This window comes from Anoplopoma fimbria, chromosome 13 (assembly GCF_027596085.1).
Source record: "Anoplopoma fimbria isolate UVic2021 breed Golden Eagle Sablefish chromosome 13, Afim_UVic_2022, whole genome shotgun sequence".
In the NCBI taxonomy this organism is placed as follows: Eukaryota; Metazoa; Chordata; class Actinopteri; order Perciformes; family Anoplopomatidae; genus Anoplopoma; species Anoplopoma fimbria.
This window is the reverse complement of record NC_072461.1, coordinates 18,633,204-18,652,530: the sequence shown is the minus strand read 5'-3', so window position 1 is coordinate 18,652,530 and position 19,327 is coordinate 18,633,204. Positions and strand designations below refer to the sequence as shown.

Sequence of the window (19,327 nt, the reverse complement as noted above, 5' to 3'; positions counted from 1 at the left end):
TTGCTACTAATGTTGTAAATTTGTAAAATTGGTTTTGCAGATTACTTCACTTCGACTGCAACTGTAATGCACCTCATGAGTCAACATTAAAAGTCTAGTACAGGACATGCAGGTCCCTGACATTAATAGACTGATGCAATTGTCATGAAGTGACACAGATTTTCCATTATTGCACACATTACAATTTCACTTTCACAAGACTCATTGGGAGAAGAAGTACTTGGGTCTTTTACTTAAGTAATGGTAGCAATACCACAGTAGATATCATTATTTTATACAGTCTATGAGATATATTCTGCGACAAGCACAAATCCTGCATCAAACCTGTTATTTAAGTGAAAGTACAAAATTATTAGCATCAATATGTACAAGTAACAGCACTCATTGTGGCCCATTTCATAACTTTATATATATATAACCTATATTTAACTTTGGTAGCTGATAAAGGTGGAGCTAATTTGAATTAATTTACATAGTGCTGGGTTGTGTAACCTATAATAATATATTATAATATTAATATACAGTACCAGTCAAAAGTTTGGACACACCTTCTCATTCAACTACTTTGAAGAATCTAAAATATAAAACATATTCTGGTTTGTTGAGCATTTGTTTGTTTACCACATAATACCATATGTGTTCCTTCATAGTTTGGATGTATTCAATATTAATCTACAATGTAGAAAAAAATAAAGAAAAACCATTGAATGAGAAGGTGTGTCCAATATTTTGACTGGTAATGTATATTAAAAAAAAATTGTATTAATGATTTAAATCTGCAAAGTAAGTAGAAAATGTCATATAAATGTAGTGGAGCAAAACCTCATGTAAATTAACATTAAAAGATTGACAGTTCCGTAGACCAATGTCTCGGTAGAATCTACTGATTATCCAATAAGGGAGTGGGAGGGAGGATACTATCTTTGAATCCATTGAATCCAGCAGGTGGATTAATTTAGTGCGGACTTGACACCTTGTGCCAGGTGAGATGTGTATCCGTCTATCATGTTAGTGTGTTGCATGTAACAGTCTATTCTTGTTTTCTTAATCTTTTGGGTCTTCTGGAAGTATTTCAGTTTCATGTCATTTCCAGTGGTTGTCACGTGGTCTGTGTCGTTCTCTTAAACACGTGTTGCCAGTTAGCAGAACGTTAGCTACTGTTTAGGCTAACTGGGTTGCCATGCTAACCACGCAACTGCTACAGTCCAGTGTTCGATAGCTGACGTCATTAAACGAATGGATAAATAGTAATGTAATGAAGATAAGTCAGACTGGTGAAATAAGGCCAAATTAACCTTAGTGTTATTATTTTGAAGTCAGGCAACTCCCATCATTTATAGCTTAAGTTAGCTAGCGTACTGTTTCCATGCGGTCTCATGAGCAATGTCTTTGCAAATCAATTAAATATTTCATCTGTCAGGGACAGTGCATCCTTTATTTCCTTTGAAGAATAAGAATGCATTTTATTTATATAAAATTTTCCAAAGCTCAAAATTGTAAAGCATCACATTTAAGAAAGCAGATGCTAAAATATGAATGAAATAAAAAAACAGACAATGGATAAGAATAAGAAATTGAGAATAAGTATATATGTGGTTTTTGTTACATTTCCCTTTTTCTTAGTGTGTTTCTTATGTGTAGTTAAAGAGAATTGAACATAATAAAAAAAATTGATTCATTGAAGTAATAATTGACAAATAAATCGATTATCAAAATAGTTGTTAGTTGCAGCCCTATACACATACACACCCTTTTGGTTAAATTATAATAAAATAATACATATGAATCAACTATGTTGTAAGGTTGTAAAAATAAATTCGATCACATATATCGTAATGCACTGCCACAACCGAACCTGAAGCTAAAAACTTATCATCGAATATTCAACATATTGGTAAACTTTATTATAAAACTTATTCCAGTCATTAACTCAGCAAAAGCACACAACAGTAAAGGAAAGGTGGGGTGCGCTGGATTTATAACACAAGGGCATGATTGTGAATTAAATGTGGCACAATAAATATTTTCGTATTTGATAATAAAGTTTGATTCAACACCCAGCCTTAATGCATAAAGCATTAAAATATTTTGTCATTACATTTTTGTGTGCATTATTTTCTTTTGTAATATGCCACCAATGATACATACTGCTAACTTTACCCTATGAGTGTTTCCCTGCAGTCAACCCATTGTTGTGTCGATTGGTTATATCAGAAGGTGAAAAAATGGATCCAAAGAAGCTTCCCGAGCTCAGCATGCCAGGCGTTCCTTGGTTGGGACGTAGTAGAGGGCTGCTGCTCTCTGCAGAAGGGCCTGGTGTCGGACGAGCCAGAGGTTTCCCCACATCTGGCGATACCCCACAAGGACGAGGAGTGACTCTACCAATTACTGACCTTATGGTTGGCCGAGCCAGAGGGCTGCTCTTCCAATCAGCTGAACCAAAGGTAGGGGTGGCGAGAGGTGCAATCCTGCATAATCTGGAGCCGCAGCATGGACAGACGCCTCCAGTTGAAACTACGACGCGAGACCTTACAGAGGGGACCTCTGCTTTGACAAGAAAAGAGGTTGGAACAAAAAAGTGTCTATATGTATATACAATTTCCATGTTTTTTCCATTTTCTAGATATTATTTCCTAACATTAAAGGGATAGTTTGGGTCTTTTTAAGTGGGGTTGTATGAGGTTCTTATCCATGGATAGTGAATTGCCATCAGAGAGCCCTTTCCGACCGAGAACTGAACTTCAAGTGAAACCTATCAATGCTTTCTTCAAAGCCACCAGACTCCATTTGTAACAGTATAGAGTATCGTTATGTTCCAGTCCACCGTCTGAAAATATTCTATTTTGCTGCTGCCCTCAGCAAAATTATTATATATGGCTTTGCTTCAGTTTCTCCAAAGTGGGCGTGTGCCAACCGACATCTACTGTACATAATACACTATGGATATGTATTTCATACAACCCCACTTCAAAGCACCCAAACTCACTTTTAGGAGCTGCTAAGGCTTTTGTCTGCCCTACAGGTTGACATGCCTACCCTTGGTCCAAGATCAGCACTGGTCTCAATGTTTAGAGGAATGGGCATTGAGCCCTCAATGACTTCATGGGGAAGAGGAACAGCACCAGTGGGTCAGTATTAAAAACATTTTTTTACCTTTTAGGGCTAATGAGCTCACCCCTGGCTGGACTAACTGGCACACTTGTGTGCACACTTTGTTTTTGTCTCTTTCTCGCTCTGTTGCATAGTTGCCTAAAAGACATTTAAACATCAATATCGTTATATTAAGTCTCTTCCTCAAATAGAGACAACCATTTAAGGCAGGCAGTAAGTGAGTTAAGCCAAGACGCTAGCAAACCTAAATGGCATGATCCATTCAGATCCACTGCAAATTAGGGTTTAACCCATAACATGTCCTTGTGTACTGAGTTGTTACATGTTGTTGTAGGAAGAGGAGCAGCTGGAGATTTGGGTGGTGTGAAGCTGCAAGGTGCCCCAGTAGGTGTCATCAGCAGTCCAGAAAGCATCAGCCAATTTAAAGATGTGATGGGCAGAGGGTAAGTAGAAGTGGTTACAGTGCATTAACTAACATGCACTAAAACTAGAAACACCTGTTATCATAATGCAACACAATAGTACCACAAACTACACCCTCCAAAAAAGGCAGTTTCAAAAATTCTGAACATTGTAGCCTTTATGAAGGTTGAATTTATTACAGCACTCTTATATTTTAGTGCATTAATTTTAGCTAGGTTTGCCTAAAAAAACTGGGATCGGGGTGCAGAAAGTGCTTTTAGCCATGTTTTTCAGTCGCCTTTCTAATGTTTATCTGACAAAACAGATGCAACTCAAATTAGCTGCTATTTACACCCACTCCATGCCTCACTTACAGTAGAATCAAGCAAATGTGATCTGAATCAACCTTTTGTATTCAAGTCTGTTGTCTTCTGGTTTATGCATCTGAGTACATATATTGTGTGTTGAGCCTTGAGACGGTGCTTTTGCTTTGCAGCCTTTATAAGCCAGATGTTGGTGTAACTGAAGTGGTGTGGTTGTTTTCTGGGCATTTGTCTTACAAATAGGTTCTCATAAAAGTCTTGAGTTTATGTATGTAACCCCCCATTTTGGTGGCATCATAGGCTTCTTTTTGGTCATAAAAATATTTGCAGTAAATCAATGAAACATCGCCAGTCTTAAGAGCCATGTAGCTTTTATAAATATTTGTCAAAAAAGGATTTAATTATTTTCATAACTAAGACCCTTATTATTTAAAAGCTATCATTGATAGATCATTATTGCACCCATTGTCCATATTGAAAAACAGATATGCAACCTACTGTGTAATTTGACCTGTTCCAGTGACCATGGCCGAGGTTTGTCCCCTCAGACGATGGTGGGGCTTGGAAGAGCAGCAATGCCTCACCTTGGAGTAGCAAGAGGACGCACTCTTCCTCCTTTTCCTCCAGGTCCTGTCGAGTTTGTTTCTCCAGCCTCTGAGCAACAAGCAGCCCAACACACTCAGACCTCCCACACAGGTAGGGAAACTTTAAAAATAGTTTCTGAGAATTCATGAAACGATGCAACAGATAATGTGTTTCCTTCAGCTAGGTCAAAGTAGTTAAGACTTTTTTTTTATGTTTTAAGGATATTTAGTTAATATGAAAATATGAGTTAAAATAACTTTTGTATAGGTACAAGATTTTAAAATGTAAATAATGTGAAGGAACCACGACCCCGGTGCCCACTACTCAAGATGTATTGCTTTCTGCTGTTGGACCGGCAAAGATGGAGCTGAAAATGGAGGCAGTCCGGTAAGTCTACTTTTCTTTTTTTATATTCACCTCTTGGGGCCGTGACACACCAAGCTGACCTCCAGCTGCCATAATGTGTCTATAGCATACTATCAGCTGTTATGGTTGGGCAATTGTTTTAGTTTTGTCCTATTGTGGTGGTCGGCGGCATTTATTCAATTGTATTTAATTATTTATTCTCGGTTTTGCTGTTTTAAATTATTAAACTTGCATTAGAATTTGACTTTTACCTTTCTGACGGAGATTTTAAATAATGGAGCCTTTAAAGGTCCAATGTGTAGCATTTAGGTGATCTATCAGCAGAATAGGAATTACATATTCAAAGTTATGTTTTTGTTAATATATCCTTTAATAAGCCCTTTAAATCTATATAGGAAGTGTGTCCTCTTCCACGGTTCCACATGTTGCTACAGTAGCCCAGAATGGACAAACCAAGCACTGGCTCTAGAGAGGGCCTTGCGTGGTTAAAGTTGCAAGGGGAGGGTTGGGGGAGGAGTATTCAGTTCTGTTAGATGCTAAGGTCCCCCTAAATCCCAAGGACTGGACCTCTTTTAAGCTCTCTGCGAGAAAACAGTTCAAGTTACATGAATAAACATTTATAAAACATTTTTATTAAACATATTTAGACATAAAAAAATCTATTTAATTGCAATGTGTCTGCAATGTATCTTCAATTTCCCAATCCAAATCTTATCCATAACCTCAACTACTCTCATGGAGCACAGGGCAATGGTTTAGTGAACGTGGATATGGAGAACGGAGCTGTGGGGCGTCACAGCCATGGGAAAGAAAAGGCAAACTGGTTTGCAATTAATGATTAAAAAATTGCGCTGATTAAAGGGGCTAAACAGGCACACAAGCCTTTCTCTCATCACTAACCGGCTGTGAATCTACCCTATCAAAAGCTTTATTTATGTGTAAAGTATAATCATTACATTACTTATCCACTATTCTTCCATTCCATGGACTGAGGATGCCATTGCAAAACTAAGTAAAATGTTATATTAACAATTTGTTATGCAAGTATGTGATACAACCCTTTTATTTATTATAAATAAAGATGCACAATGAATTCAGCATTTACATTTATGCTGTCAGCAGGCCTTTGACGAAGGTTTTTGTGTGCTAGAGTGCAACATTTTTCAGATGCGAACTAGCGCTTCAGTGCTAGTTCTTTGAGATGGGGTCATTGTACCAGGGCCAGTTTTCCCTTCAGCTTTACACACTGAGAATATAACACTCAGTACCACAAAGTATCTGACTGTTTGTGTGTCTTGTGCTGAAATTATCTTTTTGTGTATTTATATCCTTATCTGGTCAGTGAACCACTCAATAAGGCTGGAACAAAAGGAGCTCCTATAACTATTGGATCAAACTACATCCCGATTCGATGTAAGAATGAAGCAGTTTATCAGTACCATGTTACATTCACGTAAGTATCTTGTATCATTCATTTTTGTTTTTTATTCAGCAACCAAAAAAAATGAATGTGTGAAGTTTAAGCCACCTTACCAGTGAAAAACTAATTATTTCATGTGTTAGGTGAATTTATTTTTGAACCAAAATGGACATAGCGAACCAATGCTAAAATTACATACAAATCCCGTCGGAGACATGCTCAGTGCGAAGCTGTTTCAAAGCAATTGTTTGTTGAATTAATATTGTCATTTGATACTGGTAATTGGAAAAGTGCTTTTTGTGTTCTTGGAAGTCATGAGTGTTTTCAATATCTTTCAGTCCAAATGTTGAATCAATGGCGATGCGTTTTGGCATGATGAAGGATCACCGCTCGGCCACAGGAGAAGTAGTAGCTTTTGATGGCTCCATACTCTTCCTGCCTGTTAAACTGAATGACGTAGGTATAACAGTTACTGTGAAAAATGTGTGGCTAATTGACTACGGTGTTTTAACTTAAGTGGGACAGTTTTTAATTATGAGTTTATTCGAAATCTGTGTGTAGATGACTGAGTTCCTACAAAAGTCTGAAAACTACTGAAAAAAAATCTCACATTGCTCAACAGAACACTGGATTCCTATTTTGCTTGTTTTTTGCATAATATTTTGATGACATGCAGGTGGTTGTTCTCAAGAGTTTGAGACGAACCGATAATGAGGAAATAGAGATACGAATCCAGATGACGAAGATTTTGCCACCCAACTCGGATCTATGCATCCCATTCTACAATGTGGTGCTCAGGAGGTATTTAAAAAAAGGTTCCTGCACTCTTTGGTCAGAGATTGATCACTTAAGTTTTAGATTGTACACAAATCAAATTAAAATGAGACACATCTGCAACAGTATTTTGTACTGCCATATAACTTGGCCTTGGAAATAATTTAATATGATAATTTTCTGTCTTTTAATGGAATCATATCGTGATGAAATCATATCCATATTATGATACATAATTATGTTGTCTACATTTATAATAACAAGCATATACTAACACAAATTTCTCAGAAAATCGGATGTGAGATCATTTCTGGGAATGCAGTCTTGTTTTTAGATCACACTTGATCACACTTCACATTGACACTCAGTTCAATTCAATTAACAGACTGGACTCGAACTGGCAGCATTCAAGTCACAACTTCTCTCTTGAAACAGTTGTGTTCTTTTTGCATGTAAATTCTTAATACAATGAGAAAATACTCAGTACTTTACAAATGGAAAGTATTTTTTAATTAACACAAGAGTGTGGTTATTTTATAAAGACAATTTATTGAATTCACAAAAACATGCTTTAAGGTGATATGTTTCGTTATTGATATATGAAATTACTTGTACAAGAAAAAGATGATTTGGGCCATATCGCCCATGCCTCCATACTTTTCATGCTGTTGACAAATTATAATGGCAATAATCTTCTACTTCACAAGTGATGTTAGGAATTTAAAAAGAAAAATGCATGAATTGCCCTCCATCCACTCACAAACAATAACATTATTCTAATACATTTAGGGATTTACGCCTATGTTTATTTTCTTACTTTCGATGAAGAAAGCATTCAGCCATTCCATTGCTTCCCATCAGTGCTGTGTCAGTTTCTAGGTCATTTGTATTTTGACTAATTTGTTTATGTCCTTTTTTTTTTTCTCTTCATGTCTCAAACCGGTCACTAAGTGCCCTTAAGATATGTTCTTTCTCATCAGTTTGACACAAAGACAGATTGCTTTAGAAGTGTCAGTGTATGGAAGTGTCAAATGAAAGAAGAAACTGATCTAATGTGATTAGGTACTCTATGGTTAATTGATTAAAACCATTTCTTAATTCAATTTACAGAACAAGACAGATTGCTTTAGAAAATGTAACATTTTACCTTGCATTCATTAAAGCCCTTTAATGGAATAACCTAAGCAACCATAATTATTTTACAAGTATGCTAACATCATGTGTTACTATAAGGATGGCAAATGACAGGACATGACTGAATGTTGTTTTTGTTTTTCAAGGGTAATGAAAATCATCGGGCTGAAGCTGGTGGGTCGAAATCATTACGATCCAGAAAGCGCAGTCATTCTTGGAAAGCATCGGTTAGTACTGAATTGCATCTTTACATCAGAGGGCATATGCCAGCTTATATCATGATCTAGTCCATTATTTATCCTGTTTGTCTTTGAAGGTTGCAAGTGTGGCCGGGTTATTCAACCGGTATCAAGCGCACAGATGGAGGCCTGTACCTGAATGTGGATGTGTCTCACAAAGTCCTGCGAAATGACTCTGTGCTGAATGTCATGTGAGTTCACACAGCAAATCAACAGTAGCATACAAGAGGGGCATGTATGCATATACATTGATATAAGTCAAACTGGATACATTTTCATGGTAAAATAATTAGGGCCTTTCTGCTTTTATTTCTATAAAGCATTACATGCTCAGCTGTGAATGCTAAAGGTTAGAAATAAATTTTATAATAAAATACAGAATGCATCTTTTATTCCATTTTGTCTGTCCTTTGCAGACATGTTTAAATATTGAACGTGCCATGACCTAGCCACACTGAGCTATATGAATGTCATATTGTGTGATATAGTCATACGTATTTGAATACCAGGTTGTAAGATAACACGTTCATAGTGCATCTGTCCTCTGAGACAGAACTGTAGATACCCTCAACCACTATAACCATTCCCTCTGGGAATGAGGTTGTATTTTAAGGGCAGTGGCAAATCCAACAGGCTAATTGAATCTATAGATTATTTATATAAAAGTCTTGCCCTAGCTTTGCCCTTTCTATTAAAACTGAAAATGGAATAGCTATGACCTTTTGACCTTCACTGTCTGTTTGCCAGGAACACGTTGTACCAACAGAGCAAAGAGAACTTCCAAGACGAATGCACCAAGGAGCTCATCGGCAGCATCGTCATCACCCGCTACAACAACCGCACCTACCGCATTGATGCCATTGAATGGAACAAATCGCCCAAAGACACCTTCACTTTGATGGATGGCACAAATACCACCTTTGTGGAATACTACAGGTGAGACTGCTCTGTCGATGAACTCTTTCGAACTGAGTTGGAAAGTATAGCAGGCGTATTTGTGGTTTGATTCAGAACTGCAATAAAAGTCTTGAAATACAATTTTAAACGCTTATTTATTGCCATTGCATTGCATGGGCTTGCACATTTTAACAGCAAGAACTATGGGATTACAATCAAAGAGATGGACCAACCTCTGCTCATGCATCGGCCGAAGGAGAGGTCCAAGCCAGGAGGGAAGGTAAAACTCTCTTCAACATCTGTTATTTTAACATAATAAAAGCTCAAAACACATTTTTTTAAGCTCTTTACAGTAATCCACTCAGTTGTCATGACCTGAATTCTTGCATCAGAATGCCACCTTGTGGCTACAGTAAGTCTAACAAGGAGCATATTTTTTCCGGACTTAAAACACACAACAAGCAATTGCTTTTTAAAAACTGAATAATGTTTGTTATATCAAGCTGTCCCATGCTTTCCATGTGAGAGGCAATCTGCTTTTGCTTGATCGACCTACTCAGGCATCAGTAATACTTTGCTCCATACTACATAATAAAAATCCACAATACTGTAGTTTGCCCATAAGTCCAACAGATGCATAATGATACAAAAATTAAATGATTATATAAAGAAATATATGAGCAGTAAACATTTAACTGTAGATAATATCTTAATGTTGAATTATTGCAGCAAATCATTACTGGAGAGATCCTTCTAGTACCAGAGCTTTCCTTTATGACGGGAATCCCAGAGAAAATGAGGAAGGACTTCAGATCTATGAAGGTAATTTTAATGAGCTAACACAAATTATTTCCTCTCAACAGGCCTTTACACCCATGGGTGTTTTTCTTTTCATGCGACTGCCATCCTTTTTTAATGTGTTGTAGGACCTGACCATGCACATCAATGTGAACGGTGAGCAGTACACCCACGCGATAAAACAGCTTCTAAAGAACATCAGCACCAATCCTGAGAGTTTGAAGGAGCTCAGCCGATGGGGGCTGGACATTGACTCAGAAATCATGGTGGTGAGGCTCTGCTGCTAAGTTTTATTTCAACTTTCAATCCAACTTCGTTCTAATGTCACATTAGAGTATTGCTTTTGAAGTCCAAATATTGTAAACAATGAAAATCAATTTCCTCACAAGACAGTGATGTAGAGTGCAAGTTTTTTTAAATGCCCTCTATTTTCAGTCTAACAATACAGTCAATTTTTACTAAATTTAAGCTACTTCCACTCTTTTTATGTCCGCCTACATAACACGACCAGATGTAAAAGAAGAAAGAGTCACTGTAAAAAATGTCTTTTTTAAAAGCAGTGATTATCCTGGTTAGGGATCTGGAGCCCACTCTAGTCATCAAACTGTGAACTGACTGACCCTGAGGAACAATTTAAAAAAAAAAAAACATCAAGTATGACAATACCTGTGGAATATTCAAATGCTGCTTGACTGTCAGATAGGCAGGACCTCACTAGAATCTAGTGTTGATTTTAGTTCTTTTTTATTCCTTTTTATACTGCCTGTATTCTTCAGCCATTCTTTTCCTCCTTTGTGTTTTAACAGTATATTGTGTATTGGTTTCCTCTCTTGCAGACTAGAGGTAGAACTCTTCCGCTTGAAACCATCTGTCTGCAGTCTTCATCCTTTACCGGCGGTGCTGATTTGTCCTGGTCCAGAGAGGTTGTTAGGGATGCTTCTATCAGCTCTGTGAGTGCTCCTAATTTTTGTGGAATATAATTTAGCTTCATGCAACATTAAACTTTTCAACTGGCAAACTGAAAAAGCAAGGCTGCAACATTGTCCAGACGCTGACCATTTTTTCTGAGTTTATGATCTAGTGATCAGTGTAGGCCTAATTACCAGGCATAGGTGTGTAAACACCTATGTTAATTTGGCTTGGACCCAGGAATGGCTGCTCTATTTGTTTATTTACCAACTGAATTATCTCACTCTTAGATCCCATTAAACATCTGGGCCATCTTCTACCCTCGGCGTTGTGCCGAGCAGGCTGAAGAGCTGGTTTCCACCTTTAACAAGGTGGCCGGGCCTATTGGTTTCCGTCTGGAGCGACCGATTCGTGTGGAGCTGAGGGATGATCGCACTGAGACGTACATCAAGAGCATCCACTCCCAGCTCACCAATGAGGTATGACATAAAATATAGATTTAGATAAGTAGCTTTATGAGTAATTTAATACTACCACATCAAATGTTTGTCATGCTCTGCCCGCATGCATTAAACAAACCAATTTGTGGGTTTAAGCCTTGCCGGCTGCCAGCCTGATCAAGAGATACATCTCTCTCTGTCATTACTATTATATCTTTTGATGTTAGCACACAAATAAATAAATAAATTTTTGGGGGGGACAATGTTAAAACGATGACTGTGTCTGGTCCCAATGAAGTGAAGTCCTTCCTGTGTAACTTTCCATTGCTGATCTGTTTACAGCCCAATATGCAGCTCGTAGTGTGCATCATGGTTGGCAACAGAGACGATCTCTACAGTGCCATCAAGAAGCTCTGCTGTGTCAAAAGTCCCATCCCATCCCAGGTTTATAAAGATTGTCAATGTGGTTGTGTATGGCTGGTCTAGAATTAGATGAAAAGAAAGGTCTTCTTAAAATAAATTATTCCAGATAAAGATTTTTGTCACTTTCTGTTTTACAGGCCATCAACATCCGGACAATTTCCCAGCAACAGAAGTTAAAGAGTGTAGCCCAAAAGATACTCCTGCAGATGAACAGCAAGTTGGGAGGAGAACTGTGGACTGTCAATGTCCCTCTGGTGAGTATCATATCTTACAGTACAGTAAGAGGGCGCCTTATCTACTTGGGCTGAATGGGTTTGGGAAAATGCTATTTTTCTGGTAGGTCCTATTAATTAAAAGCATAATACTACATTTGTGTGTGTATGTATGTATGTATATATATATATATTTTATTTTTTATTTTTTTTTATTTAAAGGAAACATTGATACCAAATTACTATTTGAAGAGCATTATACAAATGTTGTGGTTCATCTGAAAATGATAAGAGGTTATATCATTAGTGCAGTCAATGGGGAAATAATGAACCTCTATCTTTAATAGAAACACTTGATGGTGGTGGGAGTTGATGTCCACCATGACACCAGCAAGGCGCATCAATCAGTCATGGGCTTTGTCGCAAGTGTGAACAGGTAAACTTTTTTTTAGTTTTTCTTTTGATCCGTTCCTGAATTTGTATATCGCCGAGCCTCTCTGCTCATGTCCCTACACACAGATATCTGCAGATTAGCACTAAAGAAATTTAGTGTATTAGAGAACAACATGTTTTTTCAGAGAATAACCATGTATTTCACTTTTTCTCTTGTAACATTCACTTGTGCTAATAGTTGTAATATCTTAACAGAAATCATAGCATTTTTCTTGTTCAGCTCACTGACTCGCTGGTACTCGCGAGTAACTTTCCAGACACCCAATGAGGAACTGATCAATGGCTTCAGAGTTTGCTTACTGGCTGCACTGCAGAAGTACTACGAGGTAAGTACTGCTAACATGCATTACATAAATGTCTTTTAATTCAGTCCCCTTGTCTCTAAACTACACCCTAAACCTTTGGCCAAAAATCACCCTTTTTTTTTTTTTTTTTAAATGAAAGATGAGTAAATACTGCATGAAAAGTAATACTCTGAAATAAAAGTCTGTATGATTTTGATATTGTACTGACTGAAGTCAGGCTGGTTGGATTTGCACCTGTTAACCTTAAAATCTGAAACAGATAAAAATGATTGTTCTCAGGAACCTTAATGCGTCCATTTTGAAATAATTAGTTTTACTGTTTGGAGTCTTCTGAGTTTTTACTTGAGTTTTCTCATGTGAGGCAGTTGTTTTGTTTGTATGGAAGTGTCAAATGAAAGAAGAAACTGATCAAATGTGATTAGGTACTCTATGGTTACTTGATTAAAACCATTTCTTAATTCAATTTACAGAACAATTTCTGTATCAACATATATACTGTTATTGTGACATAAAATTACATATACTGTAATAGAAGATTTTGGCCACATTGCCCAACCCTACTAGCAGGCAAGATTGGCATGCCTTAACTAAATAGAGCAATGGCCTTAGGAAGAAAGCAACCTATTGATCAGTCACTGTGATCAACATTGACACTGATATTAATACTGGATTTTATTTACTGGAGTAAAAACATTTGATCTGTATGTAGATGTTATTTAGGTAAGAAATAAATGTGTTCTGCCACATATCAAAGGACACAGGGTGCTGACACATCACATGTGTATGTTAATTTGAACAGGTGAACCACAACTTGCCAGAGAAGATTGTGGTGTACCGGGATGGTGTGTCAGATGGTCAGCTGAAGATGGTGGAGCAGTATGAGATCCCACAGTTGATCAAATGCTTTGAGACTTTCCCCAGCTATGAGCCCAAGTTGGTCTTTATTGTGGTCCAAAAGCGCATCAGCACCACCCTCTACTCCTGGACTGCAAACAGAGTGGGCACACCTCCACCTGGAACTGTTCTGGATCACACCCTCACTCAGAAAGACTGGTCAGTCAGCAAAATTACCCGGTCTTATTTGTATGTTCTTGTCAGATCCCTCTGCAGCAAAAAAAATCAGTGGTCCCTGTTAACATCAGTGAGAATGTTGCATCTCTTGACACTTTAAGTGGCTTTGAGTTTAGTGAGTTTAGTTTTAATGAAGCTTTTAGTTGAAAAAAGGTGCCAGCAAAGAAACCACACAAATACACCTGAAGAAGGTGGTCTATTATGGTTCCAGTCTGTGTGTGCATTCTGAATGTAATTCAGGAATAAAAATAATGTGAGTATATCATTCAAAGATTCTTCTTACATGAAGAAGGTGGTAGAGATGAAGTGTTGTATGAGCAGCCTAACAGGGTAGAGACGCTGCTATTTCGTTTTACCTGACTGCAACACCATCTCACGGCAAAAGCAGTAAATATGTGAACTTTGATGTGGACTCTATTAAAGACTATAGCTTACAGCTATTTCAATTTTTTATAACACTTATTTATTTATTATTTTCAGGGTGGACTTCTATCTGTTGGCACATAGCATTCGTCAAGGCTGTGGACTTCCTACACACTACGTCTCTCTCTACAACACGGCAAATCTCACACCAGACCATTTGCAAAGGTATTCATAATAGAGATGCACCGATACCAATTATTTTCAGACCAAGTACAAGTACTTACATTTGTATACTTGCCGATACAGAGTACGGATGGATGGATGGATGGATAGATAGATAGAGATAGATAGATAGATAGATAGATAGATAGATAGATAGATAGATAGATATTCCTTTATTGATCCCCATGGGGGAAACTCGGGTGTTGCAGCAGCTCAAGTACAGGGAAATAAGTTAAGATAATAAATAAAACATATACAATAAAATAAAAATGTAAGTTGTAAATTTACATGTGTGCAATATTCCACATGAGTTCAGTGCAGGAGAAAGTGGGGGGAGTAGACATTTACAGTGTTATTGTGAGGGGGGGGCTGGTCAGCATGATGACAGACTGTGGTCTCCGCTGTTGTACAGTCTGAGGGCAGTGGGCACAAATGAGCGTCTGAAGCGCTCCGTCCTGCTCTTTGGTGGAATCAGCCAATGGCTGAATGAGCTGCCACAGTTCCTCATGGAGAGGGTGAGAGGGATTGTCCAGGATGGCTTTGAGTTTGACCGTCATCCTCCTCTCACCCATTGACTCCAGACTGTCCAGCTCCAGACCCACCACAGAGCTGGCTTTCCTCACCAGCTTATTGAGTTTGTTGGCTTCTCCAGTCCTGATGCCACCACCCCAGCAAAGAAGAGGGCGCTGGCTACCACGGACTGGTAGAATGCCTTGAGCAGTTTATTGCACACACTGAACGACCTCAGCCTCCTCAGGAAAAACAGCCTGCTCTGTCACTTCCTGTAGAGGGCGTCGGTGTTGTGTGTCCAGTCCAGTTTATTATTGATCTGCACCCCAAGGTACTTGTAGGACTCAACCCTCTCCACTTCCCCTCCCTGAATGAAAACAGCGACAGGGGGGCTTCTGTTCCTCTGGTAGTCCACCACAAGCTCCTTGGTCTTGCTGATGTTGAGCTTCAGGTGGTTGTTGCTGCACCATGTGATGAAGCTCTCAATCAGTCCTCTGTACTCCTCCTCGTTGTCCCTTGTGATACAGCCAACAATGGAGCAGTCATCGGAAAACTTCTGGAGGTGGCTGGAACCAGAGTTGAAGCGGAAGTCCGAGGTGTAGAGAGTGAAGAGGAACGGTGCCAGTACTGTTCCTTGAACACTTAATAATACCTTTACAGTTCTAACAACAACTTTGAAATTTTGTTTGTTTTTGTCAGATGTTCCTCACTTTTCTGACTATTGGGATGTAGGGAATTAACCGTTAACTGTTCTATCAGTGCTAACATTTTAAAGAAATGTAAGAAAACCAAAAGTCAGAGGAGCGTTCTGTCACAAAGGATAATGGCATTGGTCCACCTCGTAGGCCAGCCCATCCTAAGTGACCCGGAGCCTGAGGAGCGAGGGCTGTTGGATTACACGTCATAAGTTTGAGCTAGGTGTACCTCATAAATTGCATGACAATTTAACATTGTTTCTTTGTTCCCGCGCCAGGCTGACTTTCAAGATGTGCCATTTGTACTGGAACTGGCCGGGCACCATTCGTGTTCCAGCACCATGCAAGTATGCCCACAAACTGGCCTTCCTGTCTGGCCAGTACCTGCACTCAGAGCCGGCCATCCAGCTATCAGACAAGCTCTTCTTCCTTTGAGCTGCACCAGTGACTACCACAAGTAATCTGCTTCGGTCACAGCAAAACCAGCTGTGATGAAAAACACTACTGAAAGACTGCAATGACAAACGACTCATTTGAATTAATGAGGTATTGATTATTGACATGCGTCACTTAAGACTTTAAAGTATACTGTCGATTTTCACCTTTGATTCCTTTATTAATCACGCCTTTATTACTACTGATATTTCTGAGAAGGCTGCCTCTCCCCTCACACTGTGATAAAAGAGCTTACTCTTTTTGTGAAGGTAACACCATATTTCATCACTGCAATAATTGTGTTACATATTAATACAAGCGTATTTTAATTTGAAGTCTAGTGAAAAAAAGTATACCTGTTGAGATTGAAGTCAGAATTTGCCCAAAGTTTTAAGTTGTCTGTATTTAATTGCCCCAGTTCAGTGGCATAATTATAAGTCAGTGTTTTGTTAATGTTCAGATCCTTCCACTGTGACAGATTTTTATTTACAATTCTGTACTGGTTTATGCAGGTTTAGAAGTTAGATCCCAGAATGTATCATTATACAGCTTTCAGCTTCGAATGTCCTTATTACTGAAATGTGCATGGTCAAAATAAAGCTTAAATAACTGGGAAACTCTTTTTCTCTACCCGAGACACTCCATCATCATAATCACTCCATTCTGTCTCTATAATCAGTTGTCCAATGAAAAGGCACTCGTTCTCAAATTTAAGACATGGTGTTTGCAGGACACATTTCAGAGAAAAAAATACTTCATGTTCATTTCTGGTGAAGTTGTTTGATGGGCTTGTCCTCATCAGTTAAACAGCCCTGTAACAGAAATACAAAAATGTGTAAGTGGAGGTACTATCTAATGTATATGAAAGATCAACGACCCCTACTCGCTGAGGAGGTTGGTTTGCAGTAACAGGATTTGGATACCAGGGGTCCTCATGGAGCCTTTTTATTTTTTTGATATTTTGAAATGGAAAGGAAAAGTTAACTTGTTACCAAACATTGGCGTATATATATATATATATGTGTATATATATATGTATATGTATATATGTATGTATATATATGTATATGTATATATGTGTATGTATATATATGTATATATGTGTATGTATATATATATGTATATATGTATATATATATATATATATATATGTATGTATATATATATATATGTATATGTATATATATATATATATGTATATATATGTGTATGTATGTATATATATATATATATGTGTGTATATGTGTATATATATATGTATATATGTATGTGTATATATATATATGTTTTTGTGTGTGTGAGATATTTTACCTCCTATTTTGGTGAGTACAATGTCTTTCTTGCTGTTAAGACTGATCTCCCAGTTGCCAACTGTTTAGACTCTATTTTTTTGCATATATTTGTATTTATGTCTTTGTTTTCCAGGAGCTTCTGAGTGGCCTCAGATGTCTAACGGCTGTGCTGCATCAGTTTTAATGAAATTTACACTCTAAATCATATTATCTTCGTATTGTGTACAGCAGAGAATGTCACCATCAACACCAGTATATTAACCACTGGTGGTGAATCTGGCTGTGGTATATTTCTTTATTTATAAGTGAATAGAAAACATTTTTTAATTGTGTAATTAAATTTTAATCAGTACTAATCGTTTTAGCTTGGTTGAAGATTTCACAATGATAATGTAGATGCAATATCGTTTATTTCATTTACTTGTATCATCTTTTTGGACTTCGTTCATAATTAGGATTTGCTTTAGTTGTTTCTGAGCTGGATTTCTTACTGACATTTTCTTACTTAAAAAATTTCCATAGTAGGAAATGTACCATGTACTCCACATTTGTTGTAAAATGTAATTGATTGAACATTAAGTCCTGATCAAATCCTTACCCTTTGATATGATCAGATATTATGGAATATCAGTGTGAAAAAACAGTTGAGGAAGAGGAAATGGGAAGCTCAGTGGGAGAACCGCCTCTACCATGTTGTGGACAAACAGGATAACACAAATACCTCCCACATCAGGAGCTTCGCTTCAGACCAGGAGAAAGTGGCCCATGGGAAACTTATCAAGCCTGTGAACTTCCTGCCTGAGTCTGAAGATGGTGGTTTCTGTGTCAGTGACCTGGCCACTACAGCCGAAACCCTGTAGGCTGAGGATGTTAACGGGTCTGCTACTGTTCCTGACTGTTAATCTTGGAACAATCCCTCAGCCCCCAGTCGCCACCAGAGAGTAGCTTTCTGCTTCAGTGAATGTTTCTGCAGTCAGGGACTTGGAGGAGACTTGACAGAGCAGACCAAACTGTTTCCTGTGACCCACATATTGACATACACAGATTGCAGATTTTATTTTAGTTTTTTGCATTGATTTTTATTTTATTTTTAGACATTTTTTTTGCATTGATTTTTATTTATTTTTTATGTGAGGACATTTTAAGTTTTCTTGAACAACAAATGCAATTACTTTTATTTTTGTCAATGAACTTGACTGATCAATCACATCAATAATGGCAGGAAAACTTGAATAGGGAAGATACTTCCTAAAGAGATGCAACCATAATCTGGAAATGTAAAAATATATAAGATACAAGTGATCTCCTGCATAAATTAAAGTACTCTTATGGCTGACAAGAAGCTGTGACAATATTTTTTGGAGAGAGGTCAGCACTGTGAAAAACTGTAAATCCCCCTTCATCATCTAATCATGCACAGTGATTTCAAAGACTTGATGATTAACAAGTTGTTTTTCTGGGCCAGAGCAGAGAAATATATGTATCTCTTTGGATGCTCTTGATAAACTCTGATGATTACTTATCCCAGCTGTATGTACACAAAATAAAAAAAATAGACTATGGTGACCAAACAGGAATGAATTGCTTATGTCACTATCTAGAAAAGTCAACTAAGCAGCTTTGAGGACCAGAAAAATGCAAATGAATCTACTGTATCTCAAGAAATTACAAGATCTCTGCCCCTGCATCATGATGTAATGAAGTATGGATGTACTTTTCCTCATTACTTGCACAATCTGTTGTAATATTAGTAAGGGCTCAGATGCCATCGTCTATTTTAATCTATTCCTTGTGCAAAATAGAGGTAAATAAATGGGCCATAACTGCAAAAGTGGTTTCCATACTGCCACCAACTGGCTGATCAGTGTTTTTGGTAGATTTGCTTACAGTTCAAATGTAAACTTTGCTGCATGCTTTATTGGTGTATGAGCTCCACATGGTCGTGTAA

The 19,327-nt window shown here is 37.8% G+C and overlaps 1 protein-coding gene across 1 annotated transcript; it reads left to right on the top strand.

Moving 5' to 3' along the window:
* Positions 1-931: 931 nt before the first annotated feature.
* piwil2 (piwi-like RNA-mediated gene silencing 2) lies at positions 932-16,658 on the top strand. Its single transcript, XM_054610294.1, has 24 exons — positions 932-983; positions 2,215-2,564; positions 3,023-3,128; positions 3,446-3,554; positions 4,357-4,532; positions 4,721-4,808; positions 6,130-6,240; positions 6,546-6,663; positions 6,884-7,008; positions 8,262-8,342; positions 8,432-8,545; positions 9,102-9,290; positions 9,447-9,531; positions 9,981-10,073; positions 10,178-10,318; positions 10,886-10,999; positions 11,249-11,437; positions 11,741-11,842; positions 11,959-12,075; positions 12,381-12,469; positions 12,707-12,812; positions 13,591-13,844; positions 14,343-14,450; positions 15,931-16,658. Exons 2-24 carry the CDS (start codon positions 2,226-2,228, stop codon positions 16,085-16,087), a joined length of 3,111 nt encoding a protein of 1,036 aa, XP_054466269.1. The 5' UTR covers positions 932-983; positions 2,215-2,225; the 3' UTR covers positions 16,088-16,658.
* The last annotated feature ends 2,669 nt before the right edge of the window (positions 16,659-19,327 follow it).